This window comes from Musca domestica, unplaced genomic scaffold, assembly GCF_030504385.1.
Source record: "Musca domestica strain aabys unplaced genomic scaffold, Musca_domestica.polishedcontigs.V.1.1 2, whole genome shotgun sequence".
In the NCBI taxonomy this organism is placed as follows: Eukaryota; Metazoa; Arthropoda; class Insecta; order Diptera; family Muscidae; genus Musca; species Musca domestica.
The window spans coordinates 13838907-13852071 of NW_026712249.1; the positions used below are offsets into that span (position 1 = coordinate 13838907).

General features: G+C 42.4%; 1 protein-coding gene across 1 annotated transcript; it reads right to left on the minus strand.

Moving 5' to 3' along the window:
- Positions 1 to 4069: 4069 nt before the first annotated feature.
- LOC131802193 (uncharacterized) lies at positions 4070 to 9157 on the minus strand. The gene is made up of 2 exons (XM_059121804.1): positions 7564 to 9157; positions 4070 to 4778 (listed from the first exon to the last, which is right to left on the minus strand). Exons 1-2 carry the CDS (start codon positions 9100 to 9102, stop codon positions 4767 to 4769), a joined length of 1551 nt encoding a protein of 516 aa, XP_058977787.1. The 5' UTR covers positions 9103 to 9157; the 3' UTR covers positions 4070 to 4766.
- Between the last annotated feature and the right edge of the window lie 4008 nt (positions 9158 to 13165).

Sequence of the window (13165 nt, forward strand, 5' to 3'; positions counted from 1 at the left end):
ACGTTTCTCAAATCATTGGTCCTTAAAAGGATTTTCATTAAAAATCCACGTTTATCAATCCATTGGTCCTTGAAAGGAATTTCTTTAAAAAAATACACGTTTATCAATCCATTGGTCCTTGAAAGGAATTTCTTTAAAAAAATCCACGTTTATCAATCCATTGGTCCTTGAAAGGATTTTCTTTTAAAAATCCACGTTTATCAATCCATTAGTCCTTGAAAGGATTTTCATTAAAAAATCCACGTTTATCAATCCATTGGTCCTTAAAAGGATTTTCATTAAAAAATCCACGTTTATCAATCCATTGGCCCTTGAAAGGATTTTCTTTATAAAATCCACGTTTCTCAAATCATTGGTCCTTGAAAGGATTTTTCCACGTTTATTAATCCATTGGTCTTAGGATTTTCTTTAAAAAAGTTCACGTTTATAAATCCATTGATCCTTGAAGGGATTTTCTTTAAAAAAATTCATGTTTATCAATCCATTGGTCCTTGAAAGTATTTTCTTTAAAAAATCCACGTTTATCAATCCATTGGTCCTTGAAAGTATTTTCTTTAAAAAATCCACGTTTATCAATCCATTGGTCCTTGAAAGGATTTTCTTTTAAAAAATCCACGTTTATAAATCCATTAGTCCTTGAAAGGATTTTCTTTCAAAAAATCCACATTTATCAATCCATTGGTCCTTGAAAGGATTTCTTTAAAAAATCCACGTTTATCATGAAAGGATTTTCTTTAAAAAATCAAAAAAAAAAAAACACATTTCATTTTGGTTCTTTGTTTCTTGAAAAAATACTCTAAGAAGATCCAGGATTTGACTACAGTTGGCCCTTTTAAAATATTTCAAAATATCTACTTTTATGACCTTGATAATCCTTGAAAAATCATTCTTAGACAATCCACGTGATTATATCCCTGTTATTCCATAAGTCTATCACTTTTTGTCATTTTCCTCCAGGACACCCTTTCCCGACTTTGAGTGCCACTAAAAATTGTCACTTACAACCTCAAAGGTTCCTTTTGCTTGAAAATATTTGTAGCTCAAGCTGAAATTGCAATGCATTCCGCTACATTTCCCCTGCCATTAACTGAAGATTCCGAAAAAAGAGATACGCAATGATGACAAATTATAAATTCCAATTTTTCTTCTCTTATGGTATAAGGGGAGTTCTCTCAAAAAGAGCTAAACTTTAATTTAAGAAAATCGTTTTATGGCACAACTTTAGCCATTTGCTTGAGTGAGAAATATTTCTAAGCCAAAAGATGAAGAAAAGAAAAAAATCTTTGAAATGAATGAAAAAGAGGAAAAACTAATTCTGGAAATGTCTTTTAGGGATTTCCATTCCCCCTTCCATCCACTCACTTACATGTCCTTAACAACCACCACAAACGACACAAAGAATGGCAAGCATATTAACGACATTGCTATTTGGTTAATACAATCACGTTTATGGCCGGTTGTAAATTAAAATTCTTGAAGAGCTCTTATTTCGGTAATCAAATGGTTGGCCGGAAGAAGGAGTTAGGTGATTGCCTTTTTTTCTCAATTGTTCCTTTGGAAAGTCAAAAAAAAAGAAGTTTTTTCCTCAAAAAAAAAGGAAACCAACAAAAGTAATTTTATATGAGAAATGTTGCTAAGTCAATATTTGAGCCATCGTAAAACTGCCAAATGTAATAAATTTCGAATTCTTTGCCGGATATCCTCTTCAGTTGTTTGGAAATCTTAAAATTAATGTTTGCTCACGTAAGTGTTTATTTATTAGGAATTATCGAAAAAAAGATTATTGCCTAAAGTTGGGTTGATTTGCAAACATATGAGAGAAGCCTAAAAGTATGCATTAACTATTGGCATCAATCTCTTCTCAACTCCTTTATTACAATTGCCATTATATGAGGACTTTTCAAATGTAATTCGAAACATTCTAATTGTAATTTGAGAAATCTATTAGTAATTCGAATTGTAATTTCGAAAATTCCCCTTGTACAGGGTGAGATGAAAAAAATGCAACCAACTTCAGACTGCTGTAATTTCTAAGCCACTCGTCCGACAGCTGTTAAAATTATTCCAGTGACAGCTCATTATATTGTTTACAGGCGTACAAAAGCATTTTGGCGAAAAATTTCCAGGAAAAAGTTATTTGTCATGGAATTCAAGCGTGATAGTGTGATTTCTTTATATTTGTCTGGAAAACCACAAGTTGCTATCGTTAGAGCACTCAAGCATTTAAATGTGAATAAATCATTTGTGTTTTATACCATAGCTCGTTACCGTGATACTGGTAGAGTAGCTCGACGTCAAGGTAATCGACGGAAGAAAACAGCAACATCAGCAGAAATGGTTAGAAAGTAAAGAAGCGACTTGATCGAAACCCGCTGTGACGACGTGTTTTCACTTTGAAGCTGGGGTAGGTTCAGCGGGGGCCAGAGTCGTCACAAAAATTTATTTGTTAGGACATAAAGAGAGAGAGAGAGCGAAGCAAAAATATTTTCTTAAAACGTTATAAATTTATTTCCTTAAATAACACTAAACACTACACTAAACACAATAAAATCACGTTCAGAACGTTTTACGAAGAACACTAAATCACAAAGTTCAGTCGAAATGTTAATAAACGGGTAGCAGTGGTGGCAGCTTGGCACAGCGGCGGCCCGATGAATAGGCGAGCGACGAATAGAGTGGCGGCAGCTTGGCACAGCGGCGGCCCGATGAATAGGCGAGCGACGAATAGGGTGGCGGCGGCTTTGGCACAGCGGCGGCCCGATGAATAGGCGAGCGACGAATAGTAGTGGCGGCAGCTTGGCACAGCGGCGGCCCGATGAATAGGCGAGCGACGAATAGGGTGGCGGCGGCTTTGGCACAGCGGCGGCCCGATGAATAGGCGAGCGACGAATAGTAGTGGCGGCAGCTTGGCACAGCGGCGGCCCGATGAATAGGCGAGCGACGAATAGTAGTGGCGGCAGCTTGGCACAGCGGCGGCCCGATGAATAGGCGAGCGACGAATAGGGTGGCGGCGGCTTTGGCACAGCGGCGGCCCGATGAATAGGCGAGCGACGAATAGTAGTGGCGGCAGCTTGGCACAGCGGCGGCCCGATGAATAGGCGAGCGACGAATAGGGTGGCGGCGGCCCGATGAATACGTCAGCGGCGAGTAGTAGTGGCGGCAGCTTGGCACAGCGGCGGCCTGATGAATACGCGCACGACGAATCGGGTGGCGGCAGCTTTGGCACAGCAGCAGCCCGATGAGTACGTCAGTCGCCGTCAACGCAGCCCGAAGAATAGGGAGTATTGCTACAACCCTCACTTGACCCTGCGTTCAGTCGCCGTCAACGCAGCCCGAAGAATAGGGAGTATTGCTACAACCCTCACTTGACCCTGCGTTCAGTCGCCGTCAACGCAGCCCGAAGAATAGGGAGTATTGCTACAACCCTCACTTGACCCTGCGTTCAGTCGCCGTCAACGCAGCCCGAAGAATAGGGAGTATTGCTACAACCCTCACTTGACCCTGCGTTCAGTCGCCGTCAACGCAGCCCGAAGAATAGGGAGTATTGCTACAACCCTCACTTGACCCTGCGTTCAGTCGCCGTCAACGCAGCCCGAAGAATAGGGAGTATTGCTACAACCCTCACTTGACCCTGCGTTCAGTCGCCGTCAACGCAGCCCGAAGAATAGGGAGTATTGCTACAACCCTCACTTGACCCTGCGTTCAGTCCAGTCACCACAAATAGTCAAGGCTTATTGTTTGGCTTACTAAGACTCAATTCAACCAAGGTTGCGCGCCTTTTCTTCCTCCCAATCACTCTTGACTTACCAGCCATCAACAGAAGACTGATCCCGATTGTGTGAAATGCGTCTCCTTTTATACCTTTTTGGCTGGACAACGATTGTTGTTTTCTCATGACAGCAGCTGATCCCAATCTGACAGTTTTTCGTAGTTCCGCCATTTGCCACCAGGGGTTCCAATGTTGTATTTTAAGTATACTTCTTTCTACTAGGGGACCTGTGTGACCGTTAATATTCAAATACATTTAAATTACATGACCCTGAGTAGCTATTAGTTAATTCATAACTTAAATATTTTAATGCATTTTCAAACAAAAAAAATATAATTCATAGTTGATGTATATAACATAAGTAAGTAAAAATGGTATTTAAAATAATAATGTACCCCAAAAACGAAAGCATGACTTTTGGGCGTTACATGGCATCTCTTCCTCCCTCTGATTTTTGATTCCTTGATTTGCTTTCTCTATTGCTATTGGGTTTCAATAGCCAGGAAGCCCTAGGGTGTTATGTAACCTTTTATTTCTCCGACATGGGCACTTTGGTTCGACTATATCTCGGTCGAATAGGAAGGTATGTTAGAGACCAATTGCAGAAGTTCGGAGAGATACCTTCACTACCCCGTCTGCTGATATTATTATGCGGTACTGCTTGCCATCTTGTTTAACAATTCGCTTCAGTTTGTGTCCCTTTTTCCAATTGTTTTTAAACTTCTCGATACGGATTTGTAGGTTTTCGGGATAATTTGGCAGTTCGAGAAATGTGTTATCGTTCACGGGATTGTCTGTCGAGGACGGTGGCGTTGACTCAGTTGGGATTTCAGTGACTGGCAATTTGATTGTACTTGGTGTGCTATTATTCTCCTTCGCCCGTTTGAATTTTTTCGTGTTGGGGCTATCTTGCTCCATCGTGATGTTGAAATTTTGAGAATTTCGATGGTCTTTGCAGTATGGGCTTATATTAGGACACTGATTAGTTTGGGTATTGTCAATTTAATGTCTAAAAATAAAATAAGAAATTATAATGAAATGGCATCACATAAACGTAAGTGGAACTACAATCAACATTCTACTTCTATGTCTACAATTTAATTTTGTTCTTCATAAAAAGGCTTAATTTCACTTAAGTGCGCGACGCGGGTGATGTTGCCTTTTCCTCGGACTACAACGATTACTGGAGATTGGAATTTTTGTACGACAAACGGCCCTCCGTATTTGGGCGCTAGTTTGGCGGCGAAATTTTCGACGGCCTTCGACTGAGGATGTAGACGAACTAGAACTTGCTCCCCAATCTTTGGTTTCCAAACTCGTCGTCTAAGGTTGTACTGTCTCCGCTGGTTTTGAGATGCTTTTGCCAAGTTTCGACGCACTATCTTAAATATTTCTTTCAACTCCTGGGCACGGTCTTCTGGTAAGACTATTCTAGCACCAGTTCCTGTTGTGAGCTGATCATATAATGCCTGGGGCAGTCGCGGTTCTCTTCCTTGTGTCAGGTATGCCGGCGAATATCCAGTGGATTCTGATGCACTAGTGTTTATGGCTAACATTATTTCGGGCAGCATATCGTCCCATGTATTATGTTGTTTCGAAACTTGTGCTATCATTGTTTTCACTGTCCGATTTGTCCTTTCAGTAGGGTTCTCTTGTGGGGTGTAAGGAGCCGTAAGTTGATGCTTTATACCCATTTCTGCTAGGAATTTTTCGAATTGGTTGCTAGTGAATTGGGTTCCGTTATCGGTTATCAATATTTTTGGAACCCCATATCTAGAAATAATTCTTTCTCTGCATGCCTTTATTAATCCCTCTGTCGTAGCCTTCCGCAATGGAACCAACTCCGTCCATTTTGAGAATCTATCCATAATAACGAGTAGCATTGAGTTACCGTGCTTAGATCGCGGTAGGGGTCCTACGAAGTCCGCACAAATAGTGGCCCATGGTTCCTCCGGGATTCTTATCAACATTTCCCCTGCTGGTTTCTGTTGGCTGACCTTATATTTTTGGCAACATTCGCACTGCTGGACATAACGTTTGATGTCCTGGAACATACCAGGCCAAAAATATCGGTTCGCCACCTTGTTGCTAGTCTTTCGCACTCCCAAATGACCTCCGGTGACACTGTCATGATTTTCTCTAAGGACCTGAATCCTTGATCCGGTGGGCACACACAGCTTCCATGGTGTGCAATCTTCATCGTTTATTTGCTTGGGAAAATGTCGATAAACATTTCCCTCAATGATTGTATAGTCTGGATACTTCTTCGGATTCTTGGTTATGGTTTCCTTCAACTTTTCTAGCCATGGGCACGGACTGGTGTCATATTTTACTGTGGCTAGGTCTAACGTTTCCAAAGGTGTTCTCGAAAGCGCATCCGCCACAACGTTCTGTTTTCCTCTACGGTATCTGATCAAAAAATTATATTGCTGTAGCTCGAGAGCCCAACGTGCGAGTCGACCTGTAGGGCTTTCAATAGAATTTAACCATTTTAGGGCCAAATGATCGGTAATAACTATAAACTGGTAACCCTCTAAATAGGGTCTCATGTGTCTGATGCCCCACAGTATGGCTAGACATTCCTTTTCAGTCGCTGAGTAGTTCTTTTCAGCCTGTTTTAAATGTCTGCTGGCGTAGGCTATGACACGTTCCACGTTATCTAACTCCTGTGTTAGAACTGCTCCAAGGCCATAGTTGCTGGCATCAGTTTGCAATATGAACGTCTTTGTGAAATCCGGACAAGCCAGAACGGGGGCTTCAGTTAACTTTGCTTTTAGGTCTGAGAATGCTTCTTGTTGTTCGGGACCCCATTTCCAATGTTTTCCCTTTTTAAGACGACTAGTCAATGGTTGTGAAATTGTTGCAAACTGTGGGACAAATCTTCGGTACCAAGATGCTACTCCAAGAAATCTTCGTACCTCCTTTACCGATGTTGGAGGTTTCATTTCCACTATTGCGGCAACTTTATCTGGATCCGTCTTTATTCCCTCGCTACTCACAACATGGCCTAAATACTTCGTTTCTTTTCTGAAAAATTCGCATTTCTCAATGTTTATTCTCAGGTTAGCTGATCGCAATCTTCTGAACACTTCTCTCAAGTTCCGCAAGTGTTCCTCAAACGTTTTTCCAATGACGATGATATCGTCAAGGTATGCAAAAGCGTGGGGGTCCATTTCAGGCCCAATCACACTATCTAATGCCCGTTGGAAGGTTGCCGGTGCTGAATGCAAACCGAAAGGCATCACTTTCCACTGATATAGACCTTTACCAGCTACCGCAAAGGCCGTGTATTTTCTGCTCTCCTTCGCCATAGGTATTTGCCAATATCCGTCTTTAAGGTCCAGGCTACTCACGTATTTGGCATCCCGTAGTCGATTCAGTATTGCGTCGATGCGGGGTAAAGGGTAGGCATCTGGAACAGAACGTTTATTCAATTGGCGAAAATCCATACAAGTTCTCCAATTCCCATTTTTCTTTCTGACTAATGTGATGGGGAAACAGTATGGGCTTGTAGACGGCTCTATACATCCTCGTTCTTCGAGCTTTCTCACTTCGGCATTAATCACGGCTTGCATTGCAGGATTTCGCGGAGCATATCTTAATTTAATGGGTCGATCGTCGGTCATTACAATCTTATGTTCAGCTATTGACGATAGGCCATTTAATTGTTGGAACTTAGGGAGTTCCTGTGCCAGAAAATTTTCAACGATCTCACATTGCGTTTTACTCAATTCATCGTTTAAGAATTTAGGTCTGGGGGATACATTATTCGTAGCTGTCATTGTATCTATTACCTCTTTTGATGGGGTTTCCTCTCCTATAGCCACGGTACAATGCTCCGTTGATGTGGTTGGCTTACTTAATTTGACACTTATACCGGCGCAGTGAATGGTCGTGTGGAACTGTTTTAGAAATTCCAATCCCAATATGATGTTTTCCTTGAATTGCGGCATGATGAGAAATGTAACATCTGAGCTTTGGTTTCCAAATGTAACAGGTAACACTGTTGATCTTGTGATGTTCACCGTGGTGCCGTCTGCGAGGATAACATTTGCCTCATGCCGTGAATAAGTAAACCTTTTCTTGATTTTTTCCGCAAATTCTCTTTTTATAAAACAGCTAGTGGCACCCGTGTCGACAGTTGCTTTAATAGCTTTCCCCTCTATTAAGACCGTTGCAGTAAGGCGATATTCTTCACATTGCAATGAGGTAATATTCTGGTTACTCTTCTTTGCCGGGGGTTCATCCTGCTGCGTTTCTGGATTGGATGAGCTTTCGTTTAGCACTTGGTCACCTTGATTGGTGCAATACAGGTTATTTCTAGAGTTGTCCGCACGTCGATTATAGTTTTGTTGATTTCGAGGCTGTTCTGACCGAGAATTATTTGGTATGCTTTCGAGTTCGTCTGCCAAGGAGATCAATTCCGAAAGTGTGGTAAAGTCTTTACGGCGAATGTACCATTGATAATCCGAATGCGCGTTTCTAAAAATTCGTTCCAATTTTTGTTCTTCGGTCATATTGGTGTGCTGCATAAGATGCTGTATAGAGAGTACATATTCCTTAAACGGCTCCTTATTACGCTGTATCCTTCTCCTAATTTCATCCTCCAATTTCTCAAAGTATCTCGGTGGCAAAAAGAATTTCAGAAAATCACTCTTAAATTCGTTCCAGGTAGTCCAGTGTCGGTTGTTGTTCCTTAGCCAGATTAAAGCTTTACCTCGTAACAACTCTGGCATTACTTTAATTATTTGATTCAATTCCACGATGTACATTTCAGCCATTTCTTCTACACGTTCTACGAATCCACTAGGGTCCATTCCATTTTCAAAAGTAATATTCCATTTTCGGATTTGGTCGAGAATTACGAGTAACGACGAATTATTGGATGGCTTGGGCGGAGAATCTTTTTGAAATCCATATTCGGGGTTTGTTGGCGACATCTTCTGTACTTTTTGATCGTTTGTTACCCCGGTGCTTGACTCTCCATGTGACCTTTCCGCGGAGATGTGGGGAAGGGCGTACTCTGTTTTTATTGGGGATAATACTATTGCTTCTGCTCCACACGGTGTTACGGTTATAAGGGGTTGTTTTGTGACGGCTCGCAATGTCGGCGATTTGGTCGGACTGGTACTTTCATGTTTGTTCTGCAACTCTATAAGCCGTCTGTATACATCGGCTTCATGGGCGTTGTGGAGAAATTTAGCCCATCTTTTTCGGAGATCGTCCACTTTTCCAACTGGATCAAGATTGAATTCAGTAAGATATGTTACCAAGTCTTCTTGCTTTAGCATATAGGCCCAGGAGACCTTCAACATTGTCTTTTCGTTTGACATTTTTTTTTTTTTTTTTTTTTTTTTTTTTTTTTTTATTATTTTTACTTGTTTCAGTTTTTTTTTTTTTAACTGTTATTTTTTTCACTGGGTTTTCATCTGTATTTGTCTAATTATTGTTCACTCATTTATTTATTCTTTCTCTCTTTTATAGTCCCTGCTCGGGCGCCATTGTGACGACGTGTTTTCACTTTGAAGCTGGGGTAGGTTCAGCGGGGGCCAGAGTCGTCACAAAAATTTATTTGTTAGGACATAAAGAGAGAGAGAGAGCGAAGCAAAAATATTTTCTTAAAACGTTATAAATTTATTTCCTTAAATAACACTAAACACTACACTAAACACAATAAAATCACGTTCAGAACGTTTTACGAAGAACACTAAATCACAAAGTTCAGTCGAAATGTTAATAAACGGGTAGCAGTGGTGGCAGCTTGGCACAGCGGCGGCCCGATGAATAGGCGAGCGACGAATAGAGTGGCGGCAGCTTGGCACAGCGGCGGCCCGATGAATAGGCGAGCGACGAATAGGGTGGCGGCGGCTTTGGCACAGCGGCGGCCCGATGAATAGGCGAGCGACGAATAGTAGTGGCGGCAGCTTGGCACAGCGGCGGCCCGATGAATAGGCGAGCGACGAATAGGGTGGCGGCGGCTTTGGCACAGCGGCGGCCCGATGAATAGGCGAGCGACGAATAGTAGTGGCGGCAGCTTGGCACAGCGGCGGCCCGATGAATAGGCGAGCGACGAATAGTAGTGGCGGCAGCTTGGCACAGCGGCGGCCCGATGAATAGGCGAGCGACGAATAGGGTGGCGGCGGCTTTGGCACAGCGGCGGCCCGATGAATAGGCGAGCGACGAATAGTAGTGGCGGCAGCTTGGCACAGCGGCGGCCCGATGAATAGGCGAGCGACGAATAGGGTGGCGGCGGCCCGATGAATACGTCAGCGGCGAGTAGTAGTGGCGGCAGCTTGGCACAGCGGCGGCCTGATGAATACGCGCACGACGAATCGGGTGGCGGCAGCTTTGGCACAGCAGCAGCCCGATGAGTACGTCAGTCGCCGTCAACGCAGCCCGAAGAATAGGGAGTATTGCTACAACCCTCACTTGACCCTGCGTTCAGTCGCCGTCAACGCAGCCCGAAGAATAGGGAGTATTGCTACAACCCTCACTTGACCCTGCGTTCAGTCGCCGTCAACGCAGCCCGAAGAATAGGGAGTATTGCTACAACCCTCACTTGACCCTGCGTTCAGTCGCCGTCAACGCAGCCCGAAGAATAGGGAGTATTGCTACAACCCTCACTTGACCCTGCGTTCAGTCGCCGTCAACGCAGCCCGAAGAATAGGGAGTATTGCTACAACCCTCACTTGACCCTGCGTTCAGTCGCCGTCAACGCAGCCCGAAGAATAGGGAGTATTGCTACAACCCTCACTTGACCCTGCGTTCAGTCGCCGTCAACGCAGCCCGAAGAATAGGGAGTATTGCTACAACCCTCACTTGACCCTGCGTTCAGTCCAGTCACCACAAATAGTCAAGGCTTATTGTTTGGCTTACTAAGACTCAATTCAACCAAGGTTGCGCGCCTTTTCTTCCTCCCAATCACTCTTGACTTACCAGCCATCAACAGAAGACTGATCCCGATTGTGTGAAATGCGTCTCCTTTTATACCTTTTTGGCTGGACAACGATTGTTGTTTTCTCATGACAGCAGCTGATCCCAATCTGACAGTTTTTCGTAGTTCCGCCATTTGCCACCAGGGGTTCCAATGTTGTATTTTAAGTATACTTCTTTCTACTAGGGGACCTGTGTGACCGTTAATATTCAAATACATTTAAATTACATGACCCTGAGTAGCTATTAGTTAATTCATAACTTAAATATTTTAATGCATTTTCAAACAAAAAAAATATAATTCATAGTTGATGTATATAACATAAGTAAGTAAAAATGGTATTTAAAATAATAATGTACCCCAAAAACGAAAGCATGACTTTTGGGCGTTACACCGCGTCACGGTGGGCGAAAAATGGCTCGTGAGCTGAGCATATCGCAATAGTCCACTCGGCAAATATTAAAAATTAGCTCGGGGTAAAGCCATTAAATTTCCAAAAAGTGCAATAATTTACACCGACAGCTACAGAAAGAAAATAGACTTAGAAGAGCTAAAGTGTTGTTTCGCTTGGCCGAAAGTAGAGAACTGCCGAATTTGGCTTTCTCCGCTCCGATGAGAAAACATTCGTTGTCCAGCAGTTTGTAAACAAACAAAATGATCTTGTTTACTTGCCAAAATGTGCACCTTCGATTGGCCACTAGAACTGAAGCGCCGGCCATGGTGATGGTGTGGGCCGCCATAACAGCCGATGGTCGCTTTCCGCTCGTATTAGACGACCGTGGCATCAGATTAAATGCCGAATATTATCGCGAAAATATTCTGGAGGGTGTATTAAAGCCTTGGGCACGCAAACATTTTGGCCGCAGACCTTAGACATTCCAACAGGACTTAGTACCATCGCACTCAGCACGAGCCACCAAAGAATGGTTACAAAATGAGCTTCCTCGTTTCATTTCCAGCTCACATTGGCCACCAAAATCTCCGGATACCAATCCGTTGGTCTATTGTGTCTGGAGTATTTTGGAAAGCAAGGTTGGCACTGAAAAATACCAAAGTGTCGATCACCTCAAGCAAGCGCTTCGCCGGAAATGAGCCAAAATACCGCAGAGCAACATTCGGGCAGCGTGTGACTGTTTCATTGGCCGTTTGAAGGCCATGATTCGTGCCAAAGGCGACCAATTCAAACAAATCTAAATTTATTCAAAAATTTGAGAAAATTTAAAAAAATAATGTAAAAAACGTGCTTAGTCGAAATAACTAGGGTTCCACTAGGTCTCTTTTTACCAAATCCGTTTCAGGACATTTGAAGTCGATCTTGCGATGTCCGTCCGTCTGGCTGGCTTTTGCGCAAGATAATTTCTAGAAGGGAGTATCCAATTTGATCCAAAGTTGCTACATCCGAATATTATTCTCAAACTTAGATCGAGTTCGGATATGGGCAATATGGGTCCTCTCCTTCTGGTACCTCCCACCCAAAATGTCAAAATTTTCAAAGAAAATAATTTATTGCACAGAAAGAGAGAGAATAATCCGATTTTGCGAATCCTAATATTTTCATCAGTGCTAGCTCAGGTGCGAAAAGAGACAATATCGACCCACTCCATCAAGTACTTCCTCCACAAAAGGTCAAAATTTGGAATAATTACAACTTTTATAAAATGTGATGTAAGCGTATGTATTAACCCAACGTCTGGTGTTAAGATGGGATATATCGGTCCACTTCTTCTGGTACCTTCCTCACAAAGGTAAAATTTTTGAATATCAATAAAGCTCATAAAACGCGAAATTAACACACGGTTCCATTCAGACTGGGTTCATCTGAATATTTCCATCGGCACAAGATATTTCATAAAGATGGTATAGATTGGACAATTCCTTCTGGTACCTTCCCCACAAAGGGTCAAAGTTTCGAATAGCTAAAACGATTATAAAATCAGAAATAAGCAACTGTTCTTTTCATATTTTACACATTTCATTATTTTTACTAATACAAGGTCTGCCGTGAAGATGGGCAACATCGGTCCACTCCTTCTTGTACGTCTCGCACAAAGGGTCAAAATTTTGAATACCCATGAAGCTCATAAAAAGCGAAATCAACATCCGATTCAATTCCAGACATGGTACATCTCATATATTTCCATCAACACAAGATCTTTTATAAAGATGGTAGAGATCGGACCATTTCTTCTGGTACCTCCCCCACACAGGGTTCAAGATATTGAAAAATAAAACGCTCAAAGAAAGCGAAATAAGCCTCCAACTCTCTTCAAATTTCACACATACAAACATTTTTGCCAACACAAGATCTGTGGTAAAGATGATATATATCTGCGAAACACTTCTGGTACCTCACCCACAAAGCGTCACGATTTTCAATACTTTTTTCTGTCATAATTTGCGAAACAAGTCAGCAATTCTTAAAACTTGCTATATCTAAGTATTTATCTCAATCAGAAACCTTA